This window comes from Ovis aries, chromosome 3 (genome assembly GCF_016772045.2).
Source record: "Ovis aries strain OAR_USU_Benz2616 breed Rambouillet chromosome 3, ARS-UI_Ramb_v3.0, whole genome shotgun sequence".
Lineage (NCBI taxonomy): Eukaryota > Metazoa > Chordata > Mammalia > Artiodactyla > Bovidae > Ovis > Ovis aries.
This window is the reverse complement of record NC_056056.1, coordinates 143,309,522-143,333,288: the sequence shown is the minus strand read 5'-3', so window position 1 is coordinate 143,333,288 and position 23,767 is coordinate 143,309,522. Positions and strand designations below refer to the sequence as shown.

At 37.1% G+C, this 23,767-nt stretch overlaps 1 protein-coding gene across 2 annotated transcripts in view; it reads right to left on the bottom strand.

The window, feature by feature from the left end:
* The window catches only part of ADAMTS20 (ADAM metallopeptidase with thrombospondin type 1 motif 20), a 201,558-nt gene that overhangs the window by 50,157 nt on the left and 127,634 nt on the right, over positions 1–23,767 (bottom strand). For both annotated transcript variants that reach the window (XM_004006435.6, XM_060414097.1), the window contains one exon: positions 5,478–5,645. In XM_004006435.6, the coding sequence (XP_004006484.2) occupies positions 5,478–5,645 (168 nt within the window). The remainder of the gene's footprint in view (positions 1–5,477; positions 5,646–23,767) is intronic.

Sequence of the window (23,767 nt, the reverse complement as noted above, 5' to 3'; positions counted from 1 at the left end):
ATTATTTATAATTTCTTTTTAATGGAATAAGATTTTGATTTTATTATAGTCAGTTATTTGTAACTATATTTTATTTCAAGTGAATCAGTACTGGAGCAGCAGTAGAGGATTTTGAGTTAAAAAAGACTCTAGAAATATCTAATTCTAATTTCTCTTCAATACTAAAATCTATTTCACAGCAGTAGTGAATGAATGAACATCAAATCCATCCAGACTTCCATAGCTTCATACATTCACTATATCCTAAAAGCATTCTGGTTTTGGTTTGGCTGACTCTGAAGTTAGCAAATTCTCTCCTATACTGACCTGAAATATTCTTCCTTAATCTTTTACCCACTGTTTAGAATCTGTCCTCCCTACCGACATAGAACAAATACATACTGACTTCCATGTGAGAAAGTATAAAGATGTGAGGCCTGGAACTGTGGCAGCTATTTTACGACCTTTAGCAGTTGATCAACAGAACTACAGAAATGACAATCCAGCACCTTTGCCATTGTAGAACTCTTGAATTTAACTTAAATCTAGTGACTTTCTGATTTTATTATGTAAAGAATAAATGTCTTTGAGTTCAAGCCACTAATAATCAGGGCTTTTCCTGCTTGCAACAGAATACAATGAAACTTATACAGAATAGTTACAATTCAATTGTGCTTCTCTGGGGATTTGGTAATTTGCCAAGATTTTTCTTTTAGTGTGGGTCTCAGAATAGGTACTATTCCAAAAATCTGAGCAGAATTTATTACTGCAAAGATATGAACACTTCATCTATTACTGTAATCTAATATGTTGCTAGTGATTTAATACATGATCAATAGAACCTTCAATTATTTACCTATGATGTGTGACATCCATGTATACCTTAAATTGATGCAACAGACTTTTTTATATATAAATAAGCTTGTAATGAACTCAACACAACATAGAAATTACATTTCTCTTGAATGCATTATGTGTAGCCCAGTGACATTCTGCAATTGTTGACTTTAGGTACTTTATAAGAGGGGCAAAAGATGTTGCTAAGAAAATATAAAGGCAAACTAATGTAAAATGATAAAAATAATTATGGCAGCAATTACAGTAGGGAAAACTCAGACCAGTATTCAAATGCTCACCCTTCTGCCCATCACTTCCTGCCAGTGACCTGCACAAGCTACTTAAACCATTTAAGCCTTGTTTCCTCATATACATAATGAATAATCCCTACAACTGTGAGGAATACAGAAGTCTCTCACACAGTGTTAGGAGGTCACTGACCCTTGCTGCTTCTTTCCTAGTCCCATTTTTTCACTTTTCTTACAGAGATACAATTATCCCTGCCTTGAAAAATTTCTCCACGCACGCCTCAAACCAAAGAGTATTAGTCATCTCAGCCCACTCAAAGACAGACTGTCTTAAGTATCAAGAAAGATGATAAAGGAAGAGATTTCACAGGCAGCATACAAATGCAAAAACAGAATTGCTGGCACTAGCTAGAAAAGATTGAGAAGCATATTCACCCATTCCCAGAGCAAAGAGACATCCTCCTTCAACTTGGGCTCCAAGCTGTCTTCCCGGAAGAAACACTCAACCTGGGTATAAAGATAAGGGGCCCATGGGAGCTTAAGGTTCACTATCTTTGTAGATTATAAAAGATATATATGTATACAGTGGGAATTTTTCAAGTATGACTATATACATATATGCTTGGGTGTGTATGTTGGAAATATATAAAATATGGAATTACAGAAATACCAAATCACTTAAACATGCCAGCATTTAGCAGATAGTTTCCAAAAAAGTTTTTTCCAGATCAGAGGGTTTGGGAAAGGGGGCACTAACCAATAGATCTATGAGATTTTTGGAACTCATATCACCTTTGGTTCTAGCTCTGATCTTAAAATACTAGAAAGAAAATGATGGGTCTCTAAGAAGGGGAACCAAGTAAGTGACTGTAGTCACAGCCTTTTGATTCAATAGCAAGGCCTGAGATTAGGTCCTTTCTAAGCTGTCCAGCAGGTTTCCCTTGATCAAGGGGAGGGGATAATTCTGAACAACTCTTTTCTGAGCATGTAAACTACGTTTGGATGGCACTGAACTAAGCATGAGACATGAGGAATCTAACACCAGCCTAGCCTTAAAAACTTGAATTTATAAGTAAAGCTGGTAGTCTCAAATGGATAAAATTAGGTGAAAACATAAATAAAAAATGTCTGGTTCCAGAAAGAAAAGGATGAGCTCTTTTTTTTTTTTTTCTTTTTAAATGATTCTAGTATTTCTGTTACATCTAATGGCATACATCTGGACCCAGGAGACAAAGAACTCTATGTAGTTATGTTTGTTCCTGTTTGGTTGCAGTCATTAAAATGCAGTACTAAATCCTTTCATTAAAAAAAATGATATCAGATACCAACTCGGAAGTGTTAACTTCAAAACTCATTGAGCACCTCTGTGGTCACAATTTGCCAAACAAATCTTTCCATTAGACGTAGAATGTAAAATAGTAATAAAACAAAATTATTTTCTAGTGAGTGCTATTAAAGCAATGTTACAATTTGTGCAGCCAGAACGAAGTAGCAACCAGTGATTATCTCTTAACTACCTCTGAAATTACGCTTCTGTTAAATATATTATTATATATAGTGCAGCGACAGCCTGCGATCGTTAACTCCACGTGGGTACTTTTTATAGAATAAATCAAAAACCAACGACTTCACAAGTGGTCATTTGTTTCTGGCAGAGTTTTGGGTTCTGTTGTGGGTGTATGAAGCTAATTTCTATGACAAGGAAAACCAATTCAAAGAGAAGAAGGTTGACTGTACAAAAGCATCTGTGTTTTTTATAGTCTTTACATATTCATATCTGTATCTTACAAACCCCTGGAATATGTTCCTTTAGTGAATCTTATATAATTTCAGACTTGGTGGCAAGCCAACGCCGAGTTGTTAGCACCAGTGATTGATTTACTATTGTGGGACTGGAGGTCAAGGGTCAGGAAGAGTCCCTCATGAATAGCAACCACAGCCGCTGCAAGGCAGTGAAAGGGTCCTGGGGATCACCAGGGCTACTGGTGGCCAAAAGGGGAGTCTCTCCCACTCCCATCCCCCAGCAGCTCCCACCTGATGTCAGAATTGAAAGGTTTCTGCCATGTGCTGGGTGCAGGGCCTTTGGAATGTTTACCTCTCCAGTGGAAAGCTGCTTTGTCATTACCTGCCACATCTTGGTCCAGATAAAATAAAGCCTACCCCTACTTTAAGCAAAACCACAACATGACAAATGTATAAATTAACAGATGGCAGGTCCTTTTTATTTTTATTTTTGTAACTGAATTATAGAATTCAAAGTAAGAAGTATGTAGCTCCGTACTAAGCTGGGCACTTAGTGAACAAGATATCCATTGTATCTAAGATTTCGAGGCCTGTGATAATGCTGAAGAAATAGGCATGGTTAGATAAGTGGTAAAGAATCTGCCTGCCAATGCAGGAAACACAGGAGACACAGGCTCAATCCCTGGATTGGGAAGATCCCCAGGAGGAGGAAATGGCAGCCCAGGCCAGTATTTTTGCCTGAAAACACCCATGGACAGAGGAGCCTAGCAGGCTACAGTCCATGGGGTTGCAAGGAGTTGGACACAACTGAGCATGCACTCACCAAGACTTTAAACTAAGTCATAGAAGAATTAAGACTTCTTCCAGAGCTCATACCATATGTAAGTAAATAATGGCAAAAATATATGTTATGAGGTCACCTGGAAACAGATGATGATGAACTAGACTGGGGTGATTGCCATGGAGACTCAAGAGTGACTCTGATGGAAGAACTGAGAGAAGCTAGGGCTAGAAAATCCCATGGACGGAGGAGCCTGGTAGGCTGCAGTCCATGGGGTCGCTAAGAGTCGGACATGACTGAGCGACTTCACTTTCACTTTTCACTTTCATGTATTGGAGAAGGAAATGGCAACCCACTCCAGTCTTCTTGTCTGGAGAATCCCAGGGACGGGGGAGCCTGGTGGGCTGCCATCTATGGGGTCGCACAGGGTCAGACACGACTGAAGCAACTTAGCAGCAGCAGCAGCAGGGAATAACTAACTGTGGGGTCAAGGGAAACAGGATAGACCCAGTGTTTCTTTCTTGAACAACTTAATGGGTAGTAGTGGCATTCACTAAATAGAACAGATTAATGTGAAATCTTTAAAATCACGGTCTCTGCTAAATCATGAAAAATAATTTCATTTACTGTGTGTGCATGTTCAGTCACTTCAGTCGTGTCCGATTCTTTGCAACCCCGTGGACTGTAGCCCACCAGACTCCTCTATCCTTGGATTTTCCAGGTAAGAATACTGGAGTGGGTTGCCATGCCCTCCTTCAGGGCAATCTTCCCAACTCAGGGATTGAACCCATGTCTCTTGAGTCTCCTGCATTGACAGATGGATTCTTTTCCAGTAGCACCATCTGGGAAGCTCCAATCTCAAGGAGTGAAGGATAAAATTTAGGGGCCCAGGGGAAGCCCACTACCAGCTCCTGTCTGAGCCCCTATCTTCCTAATGTAGCTCCTACATCAGACAAAGACAAGGAAGTTCCATCAGCAGAAGATGGGTTTCTTTTTCCCATGGCAGGACTAGCTGTTTTAAGAGACGGATACATACCCTGAGATACGGCAGCAAGCAGCCAGGTAGCTTTGAGAAAGCTTAGCCCCACTGACATCAAGCCTCAGGAAATTATTCTGGTTAACATTTCTGGCCTCATTTATGTTTTTCTTCTCTTTACTATTACCCACGCTGGTCTTTGCTGAACAACCACATTCAAATATATGCCTTTCCAAGTTTAGATTTGGAGTTTACCTCTCTGAGTGTGCCAAAGCAAGTATCCATCACCTTCTTCTATAACCTGACTTCTTAGCCCTGTTCTCTTCTCAGTATAAGCTTTGTTTTTGCTGAGTCTTTCCAAGTCTGTCCACTCTGGCCTTAGACCAGCCAGGCTCCCTGGTTCTGTCATGTCCCTAACTCTTTAACCATCTCCAATTACGATCCATGTGGAACTTACCAGTCCCTTTTCCAAGTTGCTGCTGCTGCTGCTGCTGCTAAGTCACTTCAGTCGTGTCCGACTCTGTGCGACCCCATAGACCTTAGCTCAAATCCAAGACTTCAGTGTGGTAACAAGGCAGTTACTAAATACCTCAACATATGTATTTTACTGTTAGACCACCTGGAATAATGTTATAATCATTGGTAGCCTCCCTAGTATTCAGTAACAGAATTTCTTATAAAGTTTATAGCCTCCAAAATAATCAAGACTAATTTGTTATTAAACTATGAACTTAGCAAATGTGTTAACACTGTATAATATCAATTCAGAGCATAGTGTGAAAAAAAATGTGTAATAGAATAAAATACATTTAGTGGCATAAAAGTTTCAAGGTTATTGAAAGCATGCAGAATGAATTAAGATTTTCTTTTTAAATGCAAACATACGTATATAACCATAAAACACCTTACATACCTCCTTCCATCTGTTGGCTTTCCATGAAGGGCATCGGACAGATCTACAAGCTTTATGTGTTCGAGGTTTCTGTAGATGACTGCAATATTTTTCTTCTAATTTCCTGTGGAATTGGTCAATGCAAAGCACCTCACGGTATTTTAAACCTTTACCACAGGAAGCTGAGCACTGGAAGATAAATATGAATGCACTTGATTCATTTTACCTTGACTGATTTATCTATAAGAAGCAGGAAATGAAACAATCAAAACATCATTGCTTTGATATTTTCATCAAATTATACTTTGATATTTCTAAGGAGAGAATTTAAAATTTGCCAGTCTGCCCTAGACCATAAATCAATGTTGGTATCATAAGGTAACCATGTATTTTATAAAAAGTATTGATTATCTACCATACACTAAGCACTCTTCTGGCACATAAATGCTTCAGCTCCTTTAAGGTTAAAGACTATCTGCAACTAACTCCTGTTACCACACATATTCTAATAAAAAACTTGCTTTCAATTTTGTATGGTCATGGCCTAATCTATTTTTAACCCTATATGTCTTGCCACAGTGCAAACTATGCTTCGAATGTTAAAAAAAAAAAAACTCTCAATGTAGGAAAATATGAGAAAGCAGAAAATCTTTTTTCCATACATTAATTTATTTGGCAGCATTGGGTTCTTTCATTGCAGTACACAGACTCTAGTTACAGCACACAACTCTCCAGTTACGGCAAGAGGGCATAGCCGTTTCATAGCAGGTCGATCTTAGTGCCACGACCAGGGATTGAACCTGCATCTGCTGCATTGGAAGGCAGATTCTAACCACTGGACCACCAGGGGAATCCTCCAAATTTATTTTTTGTAAGCATGATTCAGTTGAGGTTTTTTTTTTTTTCCTTAATCAATCTGGCAATGGTATCATTCCAACACAAACCCTCCAAAATATTTAGCAGAAAACTAACTAAAATCTCTGTAAAGATACAGGTTAAAAATAATTTGGCTTCAGTTATCAACCAGTTACCATTTTATGAGTGAAGTCAGTGCAGAGGAGAAGAGCTGGAGCTCTGGCATTAAATACCAGCTCTGCCACTTACTAGCTGGGTGACGTCAGGCATATTTCACCCCTTGTCCAAGCCTCGGCTTCTTCATTATAAAGATGATAATTTCACCATATTACTGGCTTATTATGAAGATAAACATGAGATAAAGCATATGGAATGTCTGGTCCTGTTACACATGGTGCCTTCTCAGTGAATATTAGCTTCTCCTACCATTTTCCTTCATAAACTCTCAGGATGTTGATAATTTTCAGCATCATATATGCACCAGGGAAGAGTTAAGCTAAGAAGACATGGATTCCAGATGACTCCTGTCATTCTTCTGGGATAGCTGGTCACATATGGTTTCATTCAGAAACATATACTGAGTTCTGAGAACATTAGATAATATATTATGTATTTTATGTATGAGTTCAAAGACTGCATATCTAATATAGACTATAAATTGCCTATTTTAAATTAAACAATGAATAGCTTGAGGATAATTTACTTTTATTAGATTTGCAATGCTATATCCTATTTGAATAGGCAATTAATTGAACTTGTTGCCTTGATTAGTAAGACTTATTACCATATCTGAGATGTTCTCTTTCCCTTAACACCTACACCCTTACATGTGACTTAAAACATATTTAATTCTGTGTGAATTGCTAATGGATCTTCATAAACTGTATTGTGTTCATTCTCTCTTGCTATTGATCTTCTCTTTCAGATCTACCTTTCTTTCTTTATTTATTTTTTATTTTTACTTTATTTTACTTTTACAATACTGTATTGGTTTTGTGACACTTTGACATGAATCCACCACGGGTGTACATGAGTACTTCTCCTAGCTGTTTATTTTAGGCACTTCCCTGCCTGCTTCTTGACTTCAGCGTTTATTTTTTCAAAGAATATAACATATTTTATACTTTAGTATAAAGTATGCTGCTGCTGCTGCTGCTAAGTCACTTCAGTTGTGTCCAACTCTGTGCGACCCCAGAGACGGCAGCCCACCAGGCTCCCCCGTCCCTGGGATTCTCCAGGCAAGAACACTGGAGTGGGTTGCCATTTCCTTCTCCAATGCATGAAATTGAAAAGTGAAAGTGAAGTCACTCAGTCGTGTCCGACTCTTCGTGACCACATGGACTGCAGCCTACCAGGCTCCTCCATCCATGGGATTTTCCAGGCGAGAGTACTGGAGTGGGGTGCCATCGCCTTCTCCGAGTATAAAGTATACTAACCTTTAAAAAATCACATACTGTTGAATACCAGGCATTCATTATCAGAGAGTATACATACATGTTCACACACAGAAGAATGCTTTTACCAGCAAGGACCTACTGCATAGTACAGAGAACTATACTCAAAATTCTGTATTAACCTATAAGGGAAAAGAATCTGAAAAATAATAGATATACATGTATGTATAACTGAATCACTGTGCTTTACACATGGAACAAACACAGCATTGTAAATCAACTATACTTCAATTAAAAATATATTAAGCTGCATTTTAAAACACACACACTCACACAGACACACAAAGAGTTTTTCTTCTCAGGTTCATATTATTTTTTCTAACTTTTCAATTGTGACCTTTTGAACAAAAGAGCATTCATTACTCTCCCTGAATGTCCCTTTTAAACAGTAATCATTTGTGAATATTCATGATATGAATGCAGCAATACTTATGGAAGATTGGAAAACATTTATTATTTTACTCTTTCTGTGAATATTATCAGGTTTCTACCATATACTAAAAGTAGCATATAAATATAAATTCATTAAACAACTCTTTCCTTTGATTTATCCTCAAAGTGCTTATAATCCAGATGACACATATCACCTATTAAATGGATAATGCCAGAGTACGTCTTAAATAATATTACTCAATAAAGATCAGAATAAAAAAGAAGACAGCAAAAAAACATTAAAATAATACAATAAAATTTATGATTAAATTAAGACAATCATGAAAAATAGCCATTTCTTTTTTTTTCTTTTTTTTTTTTTAGTTTTTTATTTTTTAAATTTTAAAATCTTTAATTCTTACATGCGTTCCCGAACATTTCTTTATGGGATATTTGGTAAACACTCAGAAAGATGTGATATTTGTTGACCCTGTACGCGAGACAGCAAAAGAGACACAGATGTGTAGAGCGGACTCTTGGACTCAGAGGGAGAGGGAGAGGGTGGGATGATTTGGGAGAATGGCATTGAAACATGTATACTATCATGTAGGAAACAAATCGCCAGTCTATGTCTGATGCAGGATACGGCATACTTGGCGCTGGTGCACGGGGATGACCCAGAGAGATGTTATGGGGAGGGAGGTGGGAGGAGTATTCATGTTTGGGATCGCATGTACACCCGTGGTGGATTCACGTCAATGTATGGCAAAACCAATACAGTATTGTAAAGTAAAATAAAGTAAAAATAAAAATTAAAAAAAAGAAAAGACTAAAAAAAAAAAAACCTCAGTCTTGAAGACGTAGGTTTGTTGATGGACAAAGGTGGATGGTCTTATATATATTTTTGATGTGTCTTATCTAGACATTGCCCTTGTGTCTCTGTTTGTCAGCATTCTCATAGTTCTTTTATCAGTGCCAAGAACCCAAGAATCTCACAGTAAACATGCAGCAAATTGTTGATATTTCTTTTAAGAATGACAAATTCACTTACAAAACTATGTAACGCAAGAAGAGACATTAAGCCAAAGATATTACTTAGAATGAACAATACATTTTCTCTATAAGCAACACCTTTGTATGGACAGTAAACTGACACTATAGTTCACTACCGAAGTGAAGACTGGCTTCCCCTCATCTAACTCAAAGTCTCCTTTGATTCTTTCTCTTCTTTGTTATTGTAGTCTGTAACCAAGACTATCCTTAAACATAATTTTAAGCATACTGCTTTTTTTCTCTGCTCAAGAACTGACAATGCATCCTTATTGTCTTTAATAATAAACTTGCACTCTTCTTTGCTTTCTTGATCCATGAAATTTCAGTCAACATCCCTTTCCAACCTCATATTCTGTTTCTATTCAACACACAACCTTTGCTCTAATTAGGCATAATATGATTACTTTCCCTTTAAGGTGACATCTTCAATCACAGCAATGCCTGATTGGTATTATTTCCAGGTTAAACCTGGACTACTCACTTGCCCTGGCATTTCTAAATAGTATTTATCTTTAAAGCTTAAAGTCAACTCCATGGACACATATCATTCACTTCTCTGAACTCTTCTGTCTCACTCTGCTTTTAGCATTTCATCATTTTCTATTTTTGTCTCATCCTTTATCTACCCAAAGTTCTAGAGGTCAAGGACCTTTTAGATCACCCAGGTGACCCACCACTGGTAGGTACAATAAATATCAGCTGATTAGTTGATGTTGATCCTGGGTGCAAGCAGTTCTAATTTGTTTTTATTAAACTCTAAAATAATTTATTAAAACAGCTTATATCTCCATGAAATATATTCATTGGTATTAAACTCAAGGTCCTCTAGGAAAGATAGACAAAAAATATAAAATCAAAGAATTGCTAAGTAAATTATGCTTCAATAACACTTTTAAAGAACTCTTTCCCCAAGATCTGAATAGATATATTATTTGTCATGTCTGATGAATTTCATGTGGGGATTTAAGTAAGAGAATATGTTATGCAAAGAGTCATGTTTTAGTTGGAATGAGGCAGTCACAGTGTAAATAAGTAGTGAAATATTACTTTCCTTCTCTCAAACCAGAATACATTCTTAGTTGTAAAGATTCTAAAAAATAGCTTATTTGGTAGAAAGACTCAACTTGGCCGTTCTTTTCTCTAGGATCCCAGTAACTCTTTTCATTGCTTTTCTCTATTTTATGTCCCTGGTACAATTTTATCTCCTTGAAGATATATTAACACTGTATAACTCATTTCCAGCATGCTTCTCAGAATTTTTTTCTTTAAAAATCACCTCGACACCTTTGACAATCTCCTTCTGAGATTTTTCCATAAGTACTGTAGAGGAGTAGTTACAGGAAGTAGTGATATTAAATACAAGCAACCTGAATTGACTATTCTTATAAATTAGGTGAAGACATGTGCCTATCTAAGGAAAACAGAGCACTTGAAACAAATGTAGAATTTGCAAGCCCTAAGAATGCAATGTATTATCCAGAATTGTGCAGGCTGGATGGCACATTCAATCCCAAAATGGACAGTTGGAATTAATAAGTCCATTCTCACATGATCACTTTGGAACAAGTCCAGTTTTTCAAGTGAAGTTGTATACAATTACAGAATAAGATTCTTTCTGATATTATAAATGTGGACTATTGCTCTGTTTGTTTACATATAAGGATACTATAGAAGAATAAATAGACAACTAGTGAGAAACTTGATTAATTCTAAAAACTTAAATTGCAAGACAAAATAAAATAAGGAAATGAAGTTATCTAGTTCTAGTTCTAGGAAATGGGAAACCATGGAGTGTGTGTATGCGTGTGGGTGTGTGTGCACGCACACAAGCGTGCATTACACTTTCATAAATTTTAAGGGTGATCTAGGTCTTTATCATCTCTGAAGGTACTGGAGAACATACTGATACTGGGTTAATTAGTTTGTATCCTAATTAGAAAAAAAAATAGCCCTGAAAAGTAACTATTACACTGTACATTAGCCATGTGTAAGTTGCCTTTTATTGACAACAAACTGGGTGACTTTAGGTAATTTTTAAAATTTCATTCAACCCCTATTTTTCATATGTAATATTAGTAAAAGAATAACTATTTCATATAAATGTCTGGGTAAAGGTAAGGAATGGAGGAGGAAATGGCAACACACTCCATTATTCCTGCAAACTTTCACAGAGGAGACTGGCAGGCTACATGCAACCCACGGGGTCACGGAGAGCCGAACACAACTGAGCACATGTCATGACATGGCACAGAGGTGAGGAGGAAGGGTTTTTTAAACAAGAGAAATGACCAAACTCAGAAAACTCTACAGAACTTATAGAACTTACAGAACTCTATAGAACTTAAAATGTAAAAATAAAATTAATAAAGAATCCTGCAAAATACAAGGTTGATTACATGAAGGACGACCTTGAAAATGTCTCTCATAATGTAAAAGAGAATGGGAAGATGACATAAAGAATATCATTACCTGGAAAATCCTTTGCTCATCCCCATCCCTTTGTACATGTCATTTCCTCCGATCCTAACACCTTTCTCCCATTGCATCCCTACAAATTTTTCAATGCTAAATTTTAAATTACTTTCCCTCCCTCCTTTCCTGCTATCAGAGCCCAGACTAGATTAGGTGAGGCATTTATACCTCAATACTCAGTTACCTGCTGCATGTCTCATTTACCTGCTAGAATATAAATGCTCCTGGGAACAGACCTACTGTAGGAAATCACAAAAAATGGAAAGAACCCAGAATCACTCATTTCTAATTAAATGTGTTATGAACTATTCGTCTCAAAGGAAGAAGTAATTCCTGTGTACCATGAACCATCAGTTCAGTTCAGTCACTCAGTCGTGTCCGACTCTTTGCGACCCATGAACCATAGGTCTTCTAAAATAATAACTATTTCACTGGTGGTACATGAGTTGATTTAGATGATATCTTTTAAATTTAATGCTTATTTTACATAGCAATGGTCACCCTCAATTTTAGCTAAGAAGTAGATTAAAAAAAAGAACGTAAAGTTTGGCCTACTGAATAACAAGTGAAGTCAAAGGTTAAGTGTAAGAATTAATTACTAATTATTTTAATTAAGTTTGACTAGAAGGAGCCTGGCGGACTACAGGCCACGGGGTTGCAAAGAGTCGGACAAGATGGAGTCACTAACATACAATTTATAAATACATTTAGAAAAGTATCTAGACTAGAAATTTGACTAGAAATGTTTATTTCAATGCTCCTGCATAGTGTTCTCTATGAACGAAGGAATATATTTTTGTTTCTATGTTCCTTATGTAAATTTTAGCTAAATAACTCTAAGGATAAGTATTAAAACTAACATTTGATTCTTAATATTAGAAAATCATTATTATAAATACCTAATATTAGTAAAGAGCTCTAATATCAACTGCAAGTTTTACATTAAATATTTTTAATGACTATCAAGATAAGCAAACAATCAGTGAAAGTACAGATTTTAAAGAAAAACTCAACCATTCATATAGATTCTTGGTTTTTCATTTAAAATTTCTAAATTAATTTGATATATAGCCTAAATAATTTCCAGTTTTCTAAATGGACTTCAGTCAGTAAATCTGGTGATGACCCCATTTTTAAAGTGAGCAGAGTTAGTCATTCATGGTCAATTCATCATAACTAGAAGTATCTTGTAACAATTTAACACTCTTCTTCAATTGCTGATAAGGAAAATATTAAACTATTATCAAAATTTGACAGTGCTATTGTAAACATTTTATTCAATATTACACTTTTTCACAAACCATTTCAGGGATGGTTAAAGTTATACCATTTGGTTTTTAGCTATCAGAAATACCTTCACTTTAGTTTTACAAAAATTGATGTTATACAAAAATGATTAACAAGAAAATATAAAACTGAATATAAATAAGTTGAAAGTGAAAGTGTTAGTCACTTAGTCATGTCTGACTCTTCGCGACCACATGGACTGTAGTTCGCCAGGCTCCTCTGTCTATAACATTCTCCAGGCAAGAATACTGGAGTAGGTAGCCTTTCCCTTCTCTGAGGGATATCCCCAATTCAGGAATCGAACCCAGGTCTCCCACATTGCAGGCAGATTCTTTACCATCTGAGTCACAAGGGAAGCTATGTTAATCAATTTATCTTTGCTTTTCAAAATTTTTGGATTTTTCTGATTGTTTTCTGAGACTAATTCTTAAGTCATTAGGCAATCTGATGAAGAAACAATTTTTTACTTTATTTCTAGATATTGCATCGTCTCTTTGTTTCATATATAGCAAGGTTCACAGTCATTAGTTGCAAAAGTAAAAGCTCACAACTGGATGACTAGATGTCATGTCTACCTGATTGCTTATGGTATGGCAGATATTAGCTAATTTCTTCAGACAACCAAGAAAAATCTGCTACCAAGTGACAAAGGGGTTCAACAGAGTCTGTTTTAGGAGACCTAAACTCACAGAAATGCAATCATTCAATACAACTTCTTACTACAAACCCAAAATCCTTTCCATCAAGACAAGTGCAACTGAATGAGAAGCATCAATTTACAAGCACTAAAATGGAGTGATGTAGATCTAAACACAAACATATCATAGTAGCTAAAACATAATTGGGTATTTGAACTGTCTTTCTTGAAACAATTTGAGAGGATTCATTGTGTTTTTCCTAGTCCTTGTGGCAACTCCAAAAGTATCAATGGATTTCTCTGTAGGAATATGTATTATTTATCTTTGTTTTGTACTAAACAAAACTAAACTATCATATACTTCGGTTCAGTTCAGTCTCTCAGTTATGTCCAGCTCTTTGCAATGCCATGAATTGCAGCAAGCCAGGCCTCCCTGTCCATCACCAACTCCCGGAGTTCACTCAAACTCACGTCCATCGAGTCGGTGATGCCATCCAGCCATCTCATCCTCTGTTGTCCCATTTTCCTCCTACCCCCAAACCCTCCCAGCATCAGAGTCTTTTCCAATGAGTTAACTCTTCACATGAGGTGGTCAAAGTACTGGAGTTTCAGCTTTAGCATCATTCCTTCCAAAGACCACCCAGGACTGGTCTGCTTTAGGATGGACTGGTTGGATCTCCTTGCAGTCCAAGGGACTCTCAGGAGTCTTCTCCAACATCACAGTTTGAAAGCATCAATTACTTGGTGCTCAGCTTTCTTCACAGTCCAATTCTCACATCCATACATGACCACTGGAAAAACCATAGCCTTGACTAGATGGACCTTTGTTGGCAAAGTAATATCTCTGCTTTTCAATATGCTATTTAGGTTGGTCATAACTTTCCTTCCAAGGAATAAGTGTCTTTTAATTTCATGGCTTCAGTGACCATCTGAAGTGATTTTGGAACCCCCAAAAAATAAAGTCTGACACTGTTTCCACTATTTCCCCATCTATTTCCCATGAAGTGATGGGACCAGATGCCATGATCTTTGTTTTCTGAATGGTGAGCTTTAAGCCAACTTTTTCACTCTCCTCTTTCATTTTCATCAAGAGGCTTTAGAGTTCCTCTTCACTTTTTGCCATAAGGGTGGTGTCATCTGCATATCTGAGGTTATTGATATTTCTCCTAGCATCCTGATTCCAGCTTGTGCTTCTTCCAGTCCAGCGTTTCTCATGATGTACTCTGCATAGAAGTTAAATAAGCAGGGTGACAATATACAGCCTTGATGTACTCCTTTTCCTATTTGGAACCAGTTTGTTGTTGCATGTCCAGTTCTAACTGTTGCTTCCTGACTTGCATACAGGTTTCTCAAGAGGCAGGTCAGGTGGTCTGGTATTCCCATCTCTTTCGGAATTTTCCACTGTTTATTGTGATCCACACAGTCAAAGGCTTTGGTATAGTCAATAAAGCAGAAATAGATGTTTTTCTGGAACTTTCTTGCTTTTTCAATGATCCAGCGGATGTTGGCAATTTGATCTCTGGTTCCTCTGCCTTTTCTAAAACCAGCTTGAACATCTGGAAGTTCACGGTTCATGTATCACTGAAGCCTGGCTCAGAGAATTTTGAGCATTACTTTACTAGCGTGTGAGATGAGTGCAATTGTGTGGTAGCTTGAGCATTCTTTGTCACCACCTTTCTTTGGTTTGGAATGAAAATGGACCTTTTCCAGTCCTGTGGCCACTGCTGAGTTTTCCAAATTTGCTGGCATATTGAGTGTAGCACTTTCACAGCATCATCTTTCAGGATTTGAAAGAGCTCAACTAGAATTTCATCACTTCCACTTGCTTTGTTCGCAATGATGCTTTCTAAGGCCCACTTGACTTCACATTCCAGGATGTCTGGCTCTAGGTGAGTTATATACTTCTGTAGCAAAGCTAAATTTAAAATTTTTTTCATGAGATATTTTTGATCATTATTTTTCTACTGAATTTTTTAGAATGACATTTTGGTGATCATGTTAAATGTCTTTGTAACACTAATGAAACAAAAAATTTGTCTATGAAATGACATATTACAAAGGGAAATAATAGAGCTTCAAGTCAAACAGACCAGATATTGAATAAAACACTATATATGTTTCATTTTTTTCTTTCTGATTTTTAAGAATAGAGAAGCTAAACAAACAAACAAGCAACAACAACAAAAACAGGCCAAACCTAAACCCAGGAGCAGTATGGTTTTTGAAATTTCAAGAATCCAATGATAACTATCCACCTAAGAGAAAAGCCCCACTACAGAAAAACTGTGGGCTTCCCAGGTGGCACTAGAGGTAAAAAAATAACAACCCTGCTGCCAATGCAGGAGACACAAGAGATATGGATTTGATCCCTGTGGCAGGAAGATCCCCTAGAGGAGGGCATGGCAGTGCACTCCACCATTCCTGCCTGGAGAATCCCATGGACAGAGGAGCTGGAGGGGCTACAGTCTATAGCTTCACACAGAGTGGGACACAACTGAAGCAACTTAGCACTCATGCATGCATAGAAAAATGTTAGATATGAATTCTGTACAACTACTTTGTAATTAAGAGCATTCCCTACAATGGTAGAATACTATTTAAAATAGAGCTCCTAAATTATTAGAGAAGTAAAACATTGACATAGCAAGAAACAGCCAAAGTATAGTAGAGTATCTCTGTGTTTAAACAGAAGCACACACAGAAAAAAGTCAAAATATGCATATTAAATGTAGTGTCAACTCTGTAAAAGAGTACTGCTACTGTTCCTTTAATTCGATGCATATGTGCAGTAAGGAGTAAGATACTAAATCTGTCAACAGGGACCCCATTCACAGTATTTCCTGAAAGATTATACTTAGAGTTTTAAAGTTTAATGGAGTCTGAAAATTTCCTTTTTAACCTGTTACAGACACCCTTTGACTATGTAGCTTTAACAACCCAAGACAGCATTTCGTTTCTAAAACATGTACTACTGAAATATTTCATTCAGTTGTACTGCATCTGATTATATTTAAAATTTGTAAATTCAGACATCTAAAATATTTCAAGTCAGGTTTATTTGCAAAGATGCTTGAGTTTCAACTTAAAGGACAAAGAAATATATGCTTAATAACAAACATATCCAGTGAATTTTCACTACATTTATATAATCATAAAATTAAAACATTTTAATTTCTATTTCATGTTCTAAAATTTTATTTTTGAGTATATATGTATATATTTATGTACACACACAAAATACATTTACAGTTAAAAGCTAATCAATGCAACATGATTACCTCATGCATAATTCATTTGGCTAATTCAATTGTAAGTAATGTTTAAAGATAATTTACTATAATATGGAAAAGTCTTCTGATTATTTTTTAATGTAACACCCAAAGCAAAATTGCTTTAACTCAAGCAACTACTTTATATAGAAATTTTCACTTATCATACATTATTTTCTACACACAAATATTAGAAAATCAGAATGAAAAATCATCCCAGTAAATGATAACTAAAATATTCAATAATTGGATTCATTTTCTTCAACAATAAGACTTGACAAAAAGTCATTAAAAACCCAGAAACATAAGTTACTGAACTCAGGTTTATTGTGCTAGAAGCAACAGCAAATGTAATTCTAATTCAAAACGTAAGCACTATTTGTAGCAAATAATTGTCTAGAAAAACTGCTATTAATTTAAAATTTATAGTTTATTGTTTTAACTTTCTGTCTAATAGTATGGTTTGTGTGTATTACAAAGGAGTAGTACACATTTCAGACTCCTCTATAAAATCTGCTTAGCAAGTGGAACTCATCCAAAGACTTCCTGTTCAGAGATTTTATTGACTCTCTGAGTACCACAAATCTTTACAATTATATGGCCATAGGACTGGAAATGGTCAGTTTTCATTCCTATCCTTAAGAAAGGCAATGCCAAAGAATGCTCAAACTAGCGTATAATTGCACTCATCTCATATGCTGGTAAAGTAATGCTCAAAATTCTCCAAGCCAGGCTTCAACAGTACATGAACTATGAACTTCCACATGTTCAAGCTGTACTTAGAAAAGGCAGAGGAACCAGAGATCAAATTGCCAATATCTGTTGGAACATCAAAAATGTAAGAGTTCCAGAAAGACACCTGTTTCTGCTTTATTGACTATACCAAGGCCTTTGACTCTGTGGATCACAATAAACTGTGGAAAATTCTTCAAAAGATGGGAATACCAGACCACCTGACCTGCCTCTTGAGAAATCTGTATGCAGGTCAAGAAGCAACAGTTAGAAATGGACATGGAACCACACACTGCTTCCAATTAGAGAAAAGAGTACGTCAAGGCTGTATATTGTCACCCTGCTTATTTAACTTATATGCAGAGCACAACAGAAACCCTGGGCTGGATGAAGCACAAGCTGGAATCAAGATTGCCGGGAGAAATATCAATAACCTCAGATATGCAGATGACACCACCCTTATGGCAGAAAGCGAAGAAGAACTCAAGAGCCTCTTGATGAAAGTGGAAGAGGAGAGTGAAAAAGTTGGCTTAAAACTCAACATTCAGAAAACTAAGATCATGGCATCTGGTCCCATTACGTCATGGCAAATAGATGGGGAACAGTAGCAAAGACTTTATTTGGGGGGGGGGGCTACAAAATCACTGCAGATGGTGACTGCAGCCATGAAATTAAAAGACGCTTACTCCTTGGAAGAAAAGTTATGACCAACCTAGACAGCATATTAAAAAGCAGACATTACTTTGCCAACAAAGGTTCATCTAGTTTTTCCAGTAGTCATGTATGAATGTGACAGTTGTCCTATAAAGAAAGCTGAGAGCCGAAGAATGGATGCTTTTGAACTGTAGTGTTGACTCTTGAGAGTCATTGGACTGCAAGGGGTTCCAACCTGTCAATCCTAATGGAAATCGGTACTGGATATTCACTGGAAGGATTGATGCTGAAGCTGAAACTCCAATACTTTGGCCACCTGGTGTGAAGAACTGACTCATTGGAAAAGACCCTGATGCTGGGAAAGATTGAAGGCAGGAGGAGAAGGGGACAACAGATGATGAGATGGTTGGATGGCATCACCGATTCAATGGACATGAGTTTGAGTAAACTCTGGGAGTTGGTGATGGACAGGGAGGCCTGGTGTGCTGCAGTACATGGGGTCACAAATAGTCAGACGCTACTGAGTAACTGAACTGACTGAACTGAGGGAAAAAAATGTTATTGTCAATATGAGGCTAATATGAATCTTGTCTGATTTTAACAATTTGTTATGGGCCATTATTGTGCATTTACTTTTTCTTGATGTTTTTATATAAATGACAACTGGGACGTTACTTTTGTTAGATGGTGTGGCACATTCCATGATGCAAACCCACTCCTATTTTATCTCCTGGGAGCTTACATTCAAAACCATGAGCATCTGCTTTCCTGAATGGAACAAAGCAGAGAACTATTCAGTGTGGGTGGGCCATAAGAATTTAAGGAAATCAGAAAAATAACTGATACCTTTAGAAATATATTGATTTTCAAGGCATTACTTACTATGGTAACATTTACAAAATTCTTAAAATCAAGTGCTAACAAAATAGCAGGATTTACCATTTCAAGTTTGTTCAAACATTTTTGCACTAGCTGTGGGAGTTAACAGAGGTCAAGCCAAGAAGTTTGCTTTCCAGTAGGGTTATAAGGGTCTGAAAAGGAATATGTACTGAGAACTCTTCGATGAGAAATAAAAAATGAGCTCTATGAAGGCTTTGTTAAGGGAAAAGTCAAAGTTGAAATTAAAGGAACAATATCCATAGCACCTATTTATGTCTATTTGTCATATGCAATAAAACTGGTGAGAGAGTGTTATAGGGATTAATTCTGAGTGATTTTAAGCTAATTTTTAAATTACCTTAATCAGATAAAAGTAAATTATTTATGTTAAAATTTAAGGTTGGGTTCTATAGTTTATACCACTGTGGTGTGGAAAATAGAATAATAAAAAAGACATATAGATTAGAATCACAGACCTACACTTGAACCTCAACTGTCAGCTGTTGAACAGCCTTGGGCTAGATGCTTAACCTTGCTGGTCCTCAGTTGTCTCATCATAAAGCGGCAATAACAACACCTACACCTCAGGGTGGCTGTGAGAGTAAAGGTGATAATGGATGAATGAATCTAAAACAGTGCTTGACACAATACTCTAAAGTCATATTAAACCTCTTTTCCCCTGTCTTTTTTCTTCCTTCCCAGATCCTCAGGAAATATAAAATAGGTCATGAAAATACAGTCTATGGTATGGGTTTCTCTATTAAACACTTGAATGGAACAGGCGCATTGTTCAATGCTCTTACATTTACAAATCATTCATAGCTGAGAGAAGGAGGATAACCACGTTAAGTGAATTTCAGTAAGATCCTATCTTATTTTTCCTGCAAAAAAAATTCTGTTTACCAAGATACTAAAAAAACACATCAGACATACCTCAAGTTATTTCAGAGTCGAGAGAAAGAAGAGAAAATAGAATAGAAGGTGAATAGATATATGGTCAAAATCCATAATCAATTTCAGTTAAAAATGGTGGAGCGACTATATGTATTCATTTCCCCTCCCTGATCGATTTTCTTTTACAACCCACAATATCGAAGTAAATAAAATAGATTTGGAAGATGCAAGAAAGGAAAGAAGACCAATGTGAAGCAAGACAACCTTGTACCAGCAGGACCAGTGAGAGGCTCACCACCTGGATGCAACAAGCAAAGCTACAACTCCTCCACTCCTCCTCAGGCAGTGAGGGAAAAATCGCTCAATCCTGTCTGCCTCTGCAACCCCATGGACTATACAGTCCATGGTATTCTCCAGGCCAAAACACTGGCGTGGGTAACGTTTCCCTGCTCCAGGGGATCTTTCCAACTCAGGGATCGAACCAGGTCTCCTGCATGGCAGGCAGATTCTTTATCAGCTGAGCCACAAGGGAAGCCCAAGAGTATTGGAGTGGGTAGCCTTTCCCTTCACCAGCAGATCTTCCGACCCATGATTCAAACTGGGGTCTCCTACATTGCAGGTGGATTCTTTACAAACTGAGCTACGAGGGTAGATTAGGGGTTTATGCTACAGAGAAGTTAAACGTGGGAGCCACAGAGCTGAGGATGCTGGAGGACGAACAGGGAATTCTGCACATTGAATTCTTGACCCTTGGTCTCTCGAGGCATAGTACTGTTGCTCACAGGCAAGGCATTCCAGGGTCCTTCTTTGAGAAACGGAGACTCCAAGAGAAAAGATCTAAAACAGTGACTTACAGGGAAAATCACCAGCCACTAAAATCTATCCATATGCACTTTTATATCAGTCCTCTATTGCCTAACTCTTAAGTAAGAATGAGCTGCAAAAAACGTCCTTAGGAAAACCAGAAAACCACTTCCATTCTTATCCTAAAAAAAAAGGGTCCAAAGGATACAGAGACAATTAAGAGAGACTCTCCCCTCAAAAACAGTTATTAATGAGAGGTAGACTTGATGTTATATGGACAAAAGAATAGACTAGTATGACCCCAAATAATGGGAAGGCAAGAAGAGACTTTGAATTAAATATATAATGACATTAATAATTCAAGAGATGGCTTAGACATTGACAAAGTTTCCCATTAAGTAAAACCAAATGATAGAGATAGAACATAAGATAATAAAATCAAAAGAACCAGAGGATCAACTCAAAAACTCTAATATTCAGTGAGAAAAAGTTGAAAAAAAGAAAAACAAAGGAAATAGTTGCATAGATATTATCAAAGAAATAATAAAATTGATTTTCTCAGCAAAAATCTCCTTAATGAAAAGGCCTATAGAATGCATATGGATTTCCCTGGTGGCTCAGATGATAAAGAACACACTTGCAATGCGGGAGACCTGGGTTCAATCCCTGGGTGGGGAAGATCCCCAGAGAAAGAAATGGCAACCCACTCCAGTAATTGAGTTTTAAACACACACACACTAAGCCACTTCACACAATATCAGAACAACAAAGACAAGGATACCAAAGTTTCAGTGGTATATGCACAGAGTCAAAGGCACTTACAACAAGGATTCAGAATCACCAGATTTCTCAAAAGGCTAAAGAATAAGATAACGCCTTAAAATTCTGAGGGAAATTATTTTTCTGCTAGAAGTCTATAACTGGCCAAGTTATCAAGGAATTATGAGGACTGACTAAAGACAGATTTGCACAAAAGGAAAAATGAATCTCCCATTTTTCATCTTTCAAGAAGATAAAGGGAAAAGTGCTTTCATATAGAAGAGTAAATAAAAGAAAGTAAATGAGATCCAAGAAAAAGTCATCAAAATAGAAACTGAGTGAAAAGACCTCACAGGATGAGAGAATGATCAGCAAGGTTAAGTTCATCCTAACCAGATCAGAGGGAGAAGATCATGGTTTGGGGGTGGGTAGCTCTGGGAAGAGTTTAGGAAAGAGAAACTATCTGAGCATTTAGGGGGAAAATTCATAGAGCTTTTATATAACTGTTCAAGCTTAAGAGAAAAAATAATAATTGGAATGTTAAAAGAAACTAAGCAAATTTTTTAAGGATGCAATTATTTACTCCAGGAAAATCAAAGAGTTATTCAAGAAAGGAGCAGTGCTTCAAAGTACGTTACTTGACTTCACAGTGACATAAGAATAACTATTGACTTAATCAAAATTCATTTGGGGTACTTCCCTGGTAGTCCAATGGTTAAGAATCTGCTTTACAATGCAGGGGACATGGGTTTGATCCCTGGTCAGGGAACTAAGATACATGTGCCATGGAGCAACTAAACCCCCAGGCCATAACTACTGAGTCTGCACAGAGAACACTATTCATTACTTTATGAAAACATGAAAAGCATGCTTCCCAATTTACTTTTGACATAAAATTAGAAGGATTTATTTAACTGACAAAGGATTAATCTCCAAAATGTACAAGCAGTTCATGCAACTCAATATCAAAAAAAAACAAACAACCCAAGCAAAAAATAAGTGGAAGACCTAAACAGACATTTCTCCAAAGAAGACATACAGATGGCCAACATGAAAAGATGTTCAACATAACTCCTTCTTAGAAAAATGTAAATCAAAATTACAAAGTAGTGTCACCTCACCCAGTCAGAATGGCCATCACCAAAAAATCTACAAACCGTAAATGCTGGAGAGGGTATGGAGTAGAGAACTCTCCTACACTACTGTTGGGAATGTAAATTGGCACAGCCACCATGGAGAACAGTATGCTGCTGCTGCTGCTAAGTCACTTCAGTCGTATCCGACTCTGTGCGACCCCACAGACAGCCTCCTACCAGGCTCCCCCATCCCTGGGATTCTCCAGGCAAGAACACTGGAGTGGGTCGCCATTTCCTTCTCCAATGCATGAAAGTGAAAAGTGAAAGTGAAGTCGCTCAGTCGTGTCCGACTCAGTGACCTCATGGATTGCAGCCCACCAGGCTTCTCCGTCTATGGGATTTTCCAGGCAAGAGTACTGGAGTGGGGTGCCATTGCCTTCTCCGGAGAACAGTATAGATGTTCCTTAAAAAACTACAAATAGTACTACTATATGACAAATTAATTGCACTACTGGATTCATAATCTGAGAAAACCATAACTGAAAGAGACACATGTACCCCAAAGTTCCTTGCAGCACTATTTACAAAAGCCAGGACATGGAAGCAACCTAAATGCTCATCAATAGATGAATGGATAAAGAAGTTGTGGTACATATATACAATGGAATATTACTCAGCTATAAAAAGAAATAAATTGGGATCATTGGTAGTGATGTGGATGGATCTAGAGTCTGTCACACAGAATGAAGTATGTCAGAAAGAGAAAAACAAGTCTCATATATTAACACATACATGTGGAGTCGAGACAAGCAGGACAGATGAACCTATTTGCATGACAGGAACAGAGATGCAGATGTGCAGAACGGAAATGTGGATACAAAGGGAGAAGGAGAGGGATAAATTGGGAGAGTACCATTGACAGATATACACTACCATGGTAATACAGACAGATAATGGAAAGTTTCTGTATAACATAAGGAGCTCAGCTCAGTGCTCTGTGATGATCTAGAGGAATGGCATGGGGTGGAGGAGGCTCAAGAGGGAGGGGATATATGTATACTTACAGCTGATTCACATTGCTGTACAGCAGAAACTTATACAACATTGTAAAACA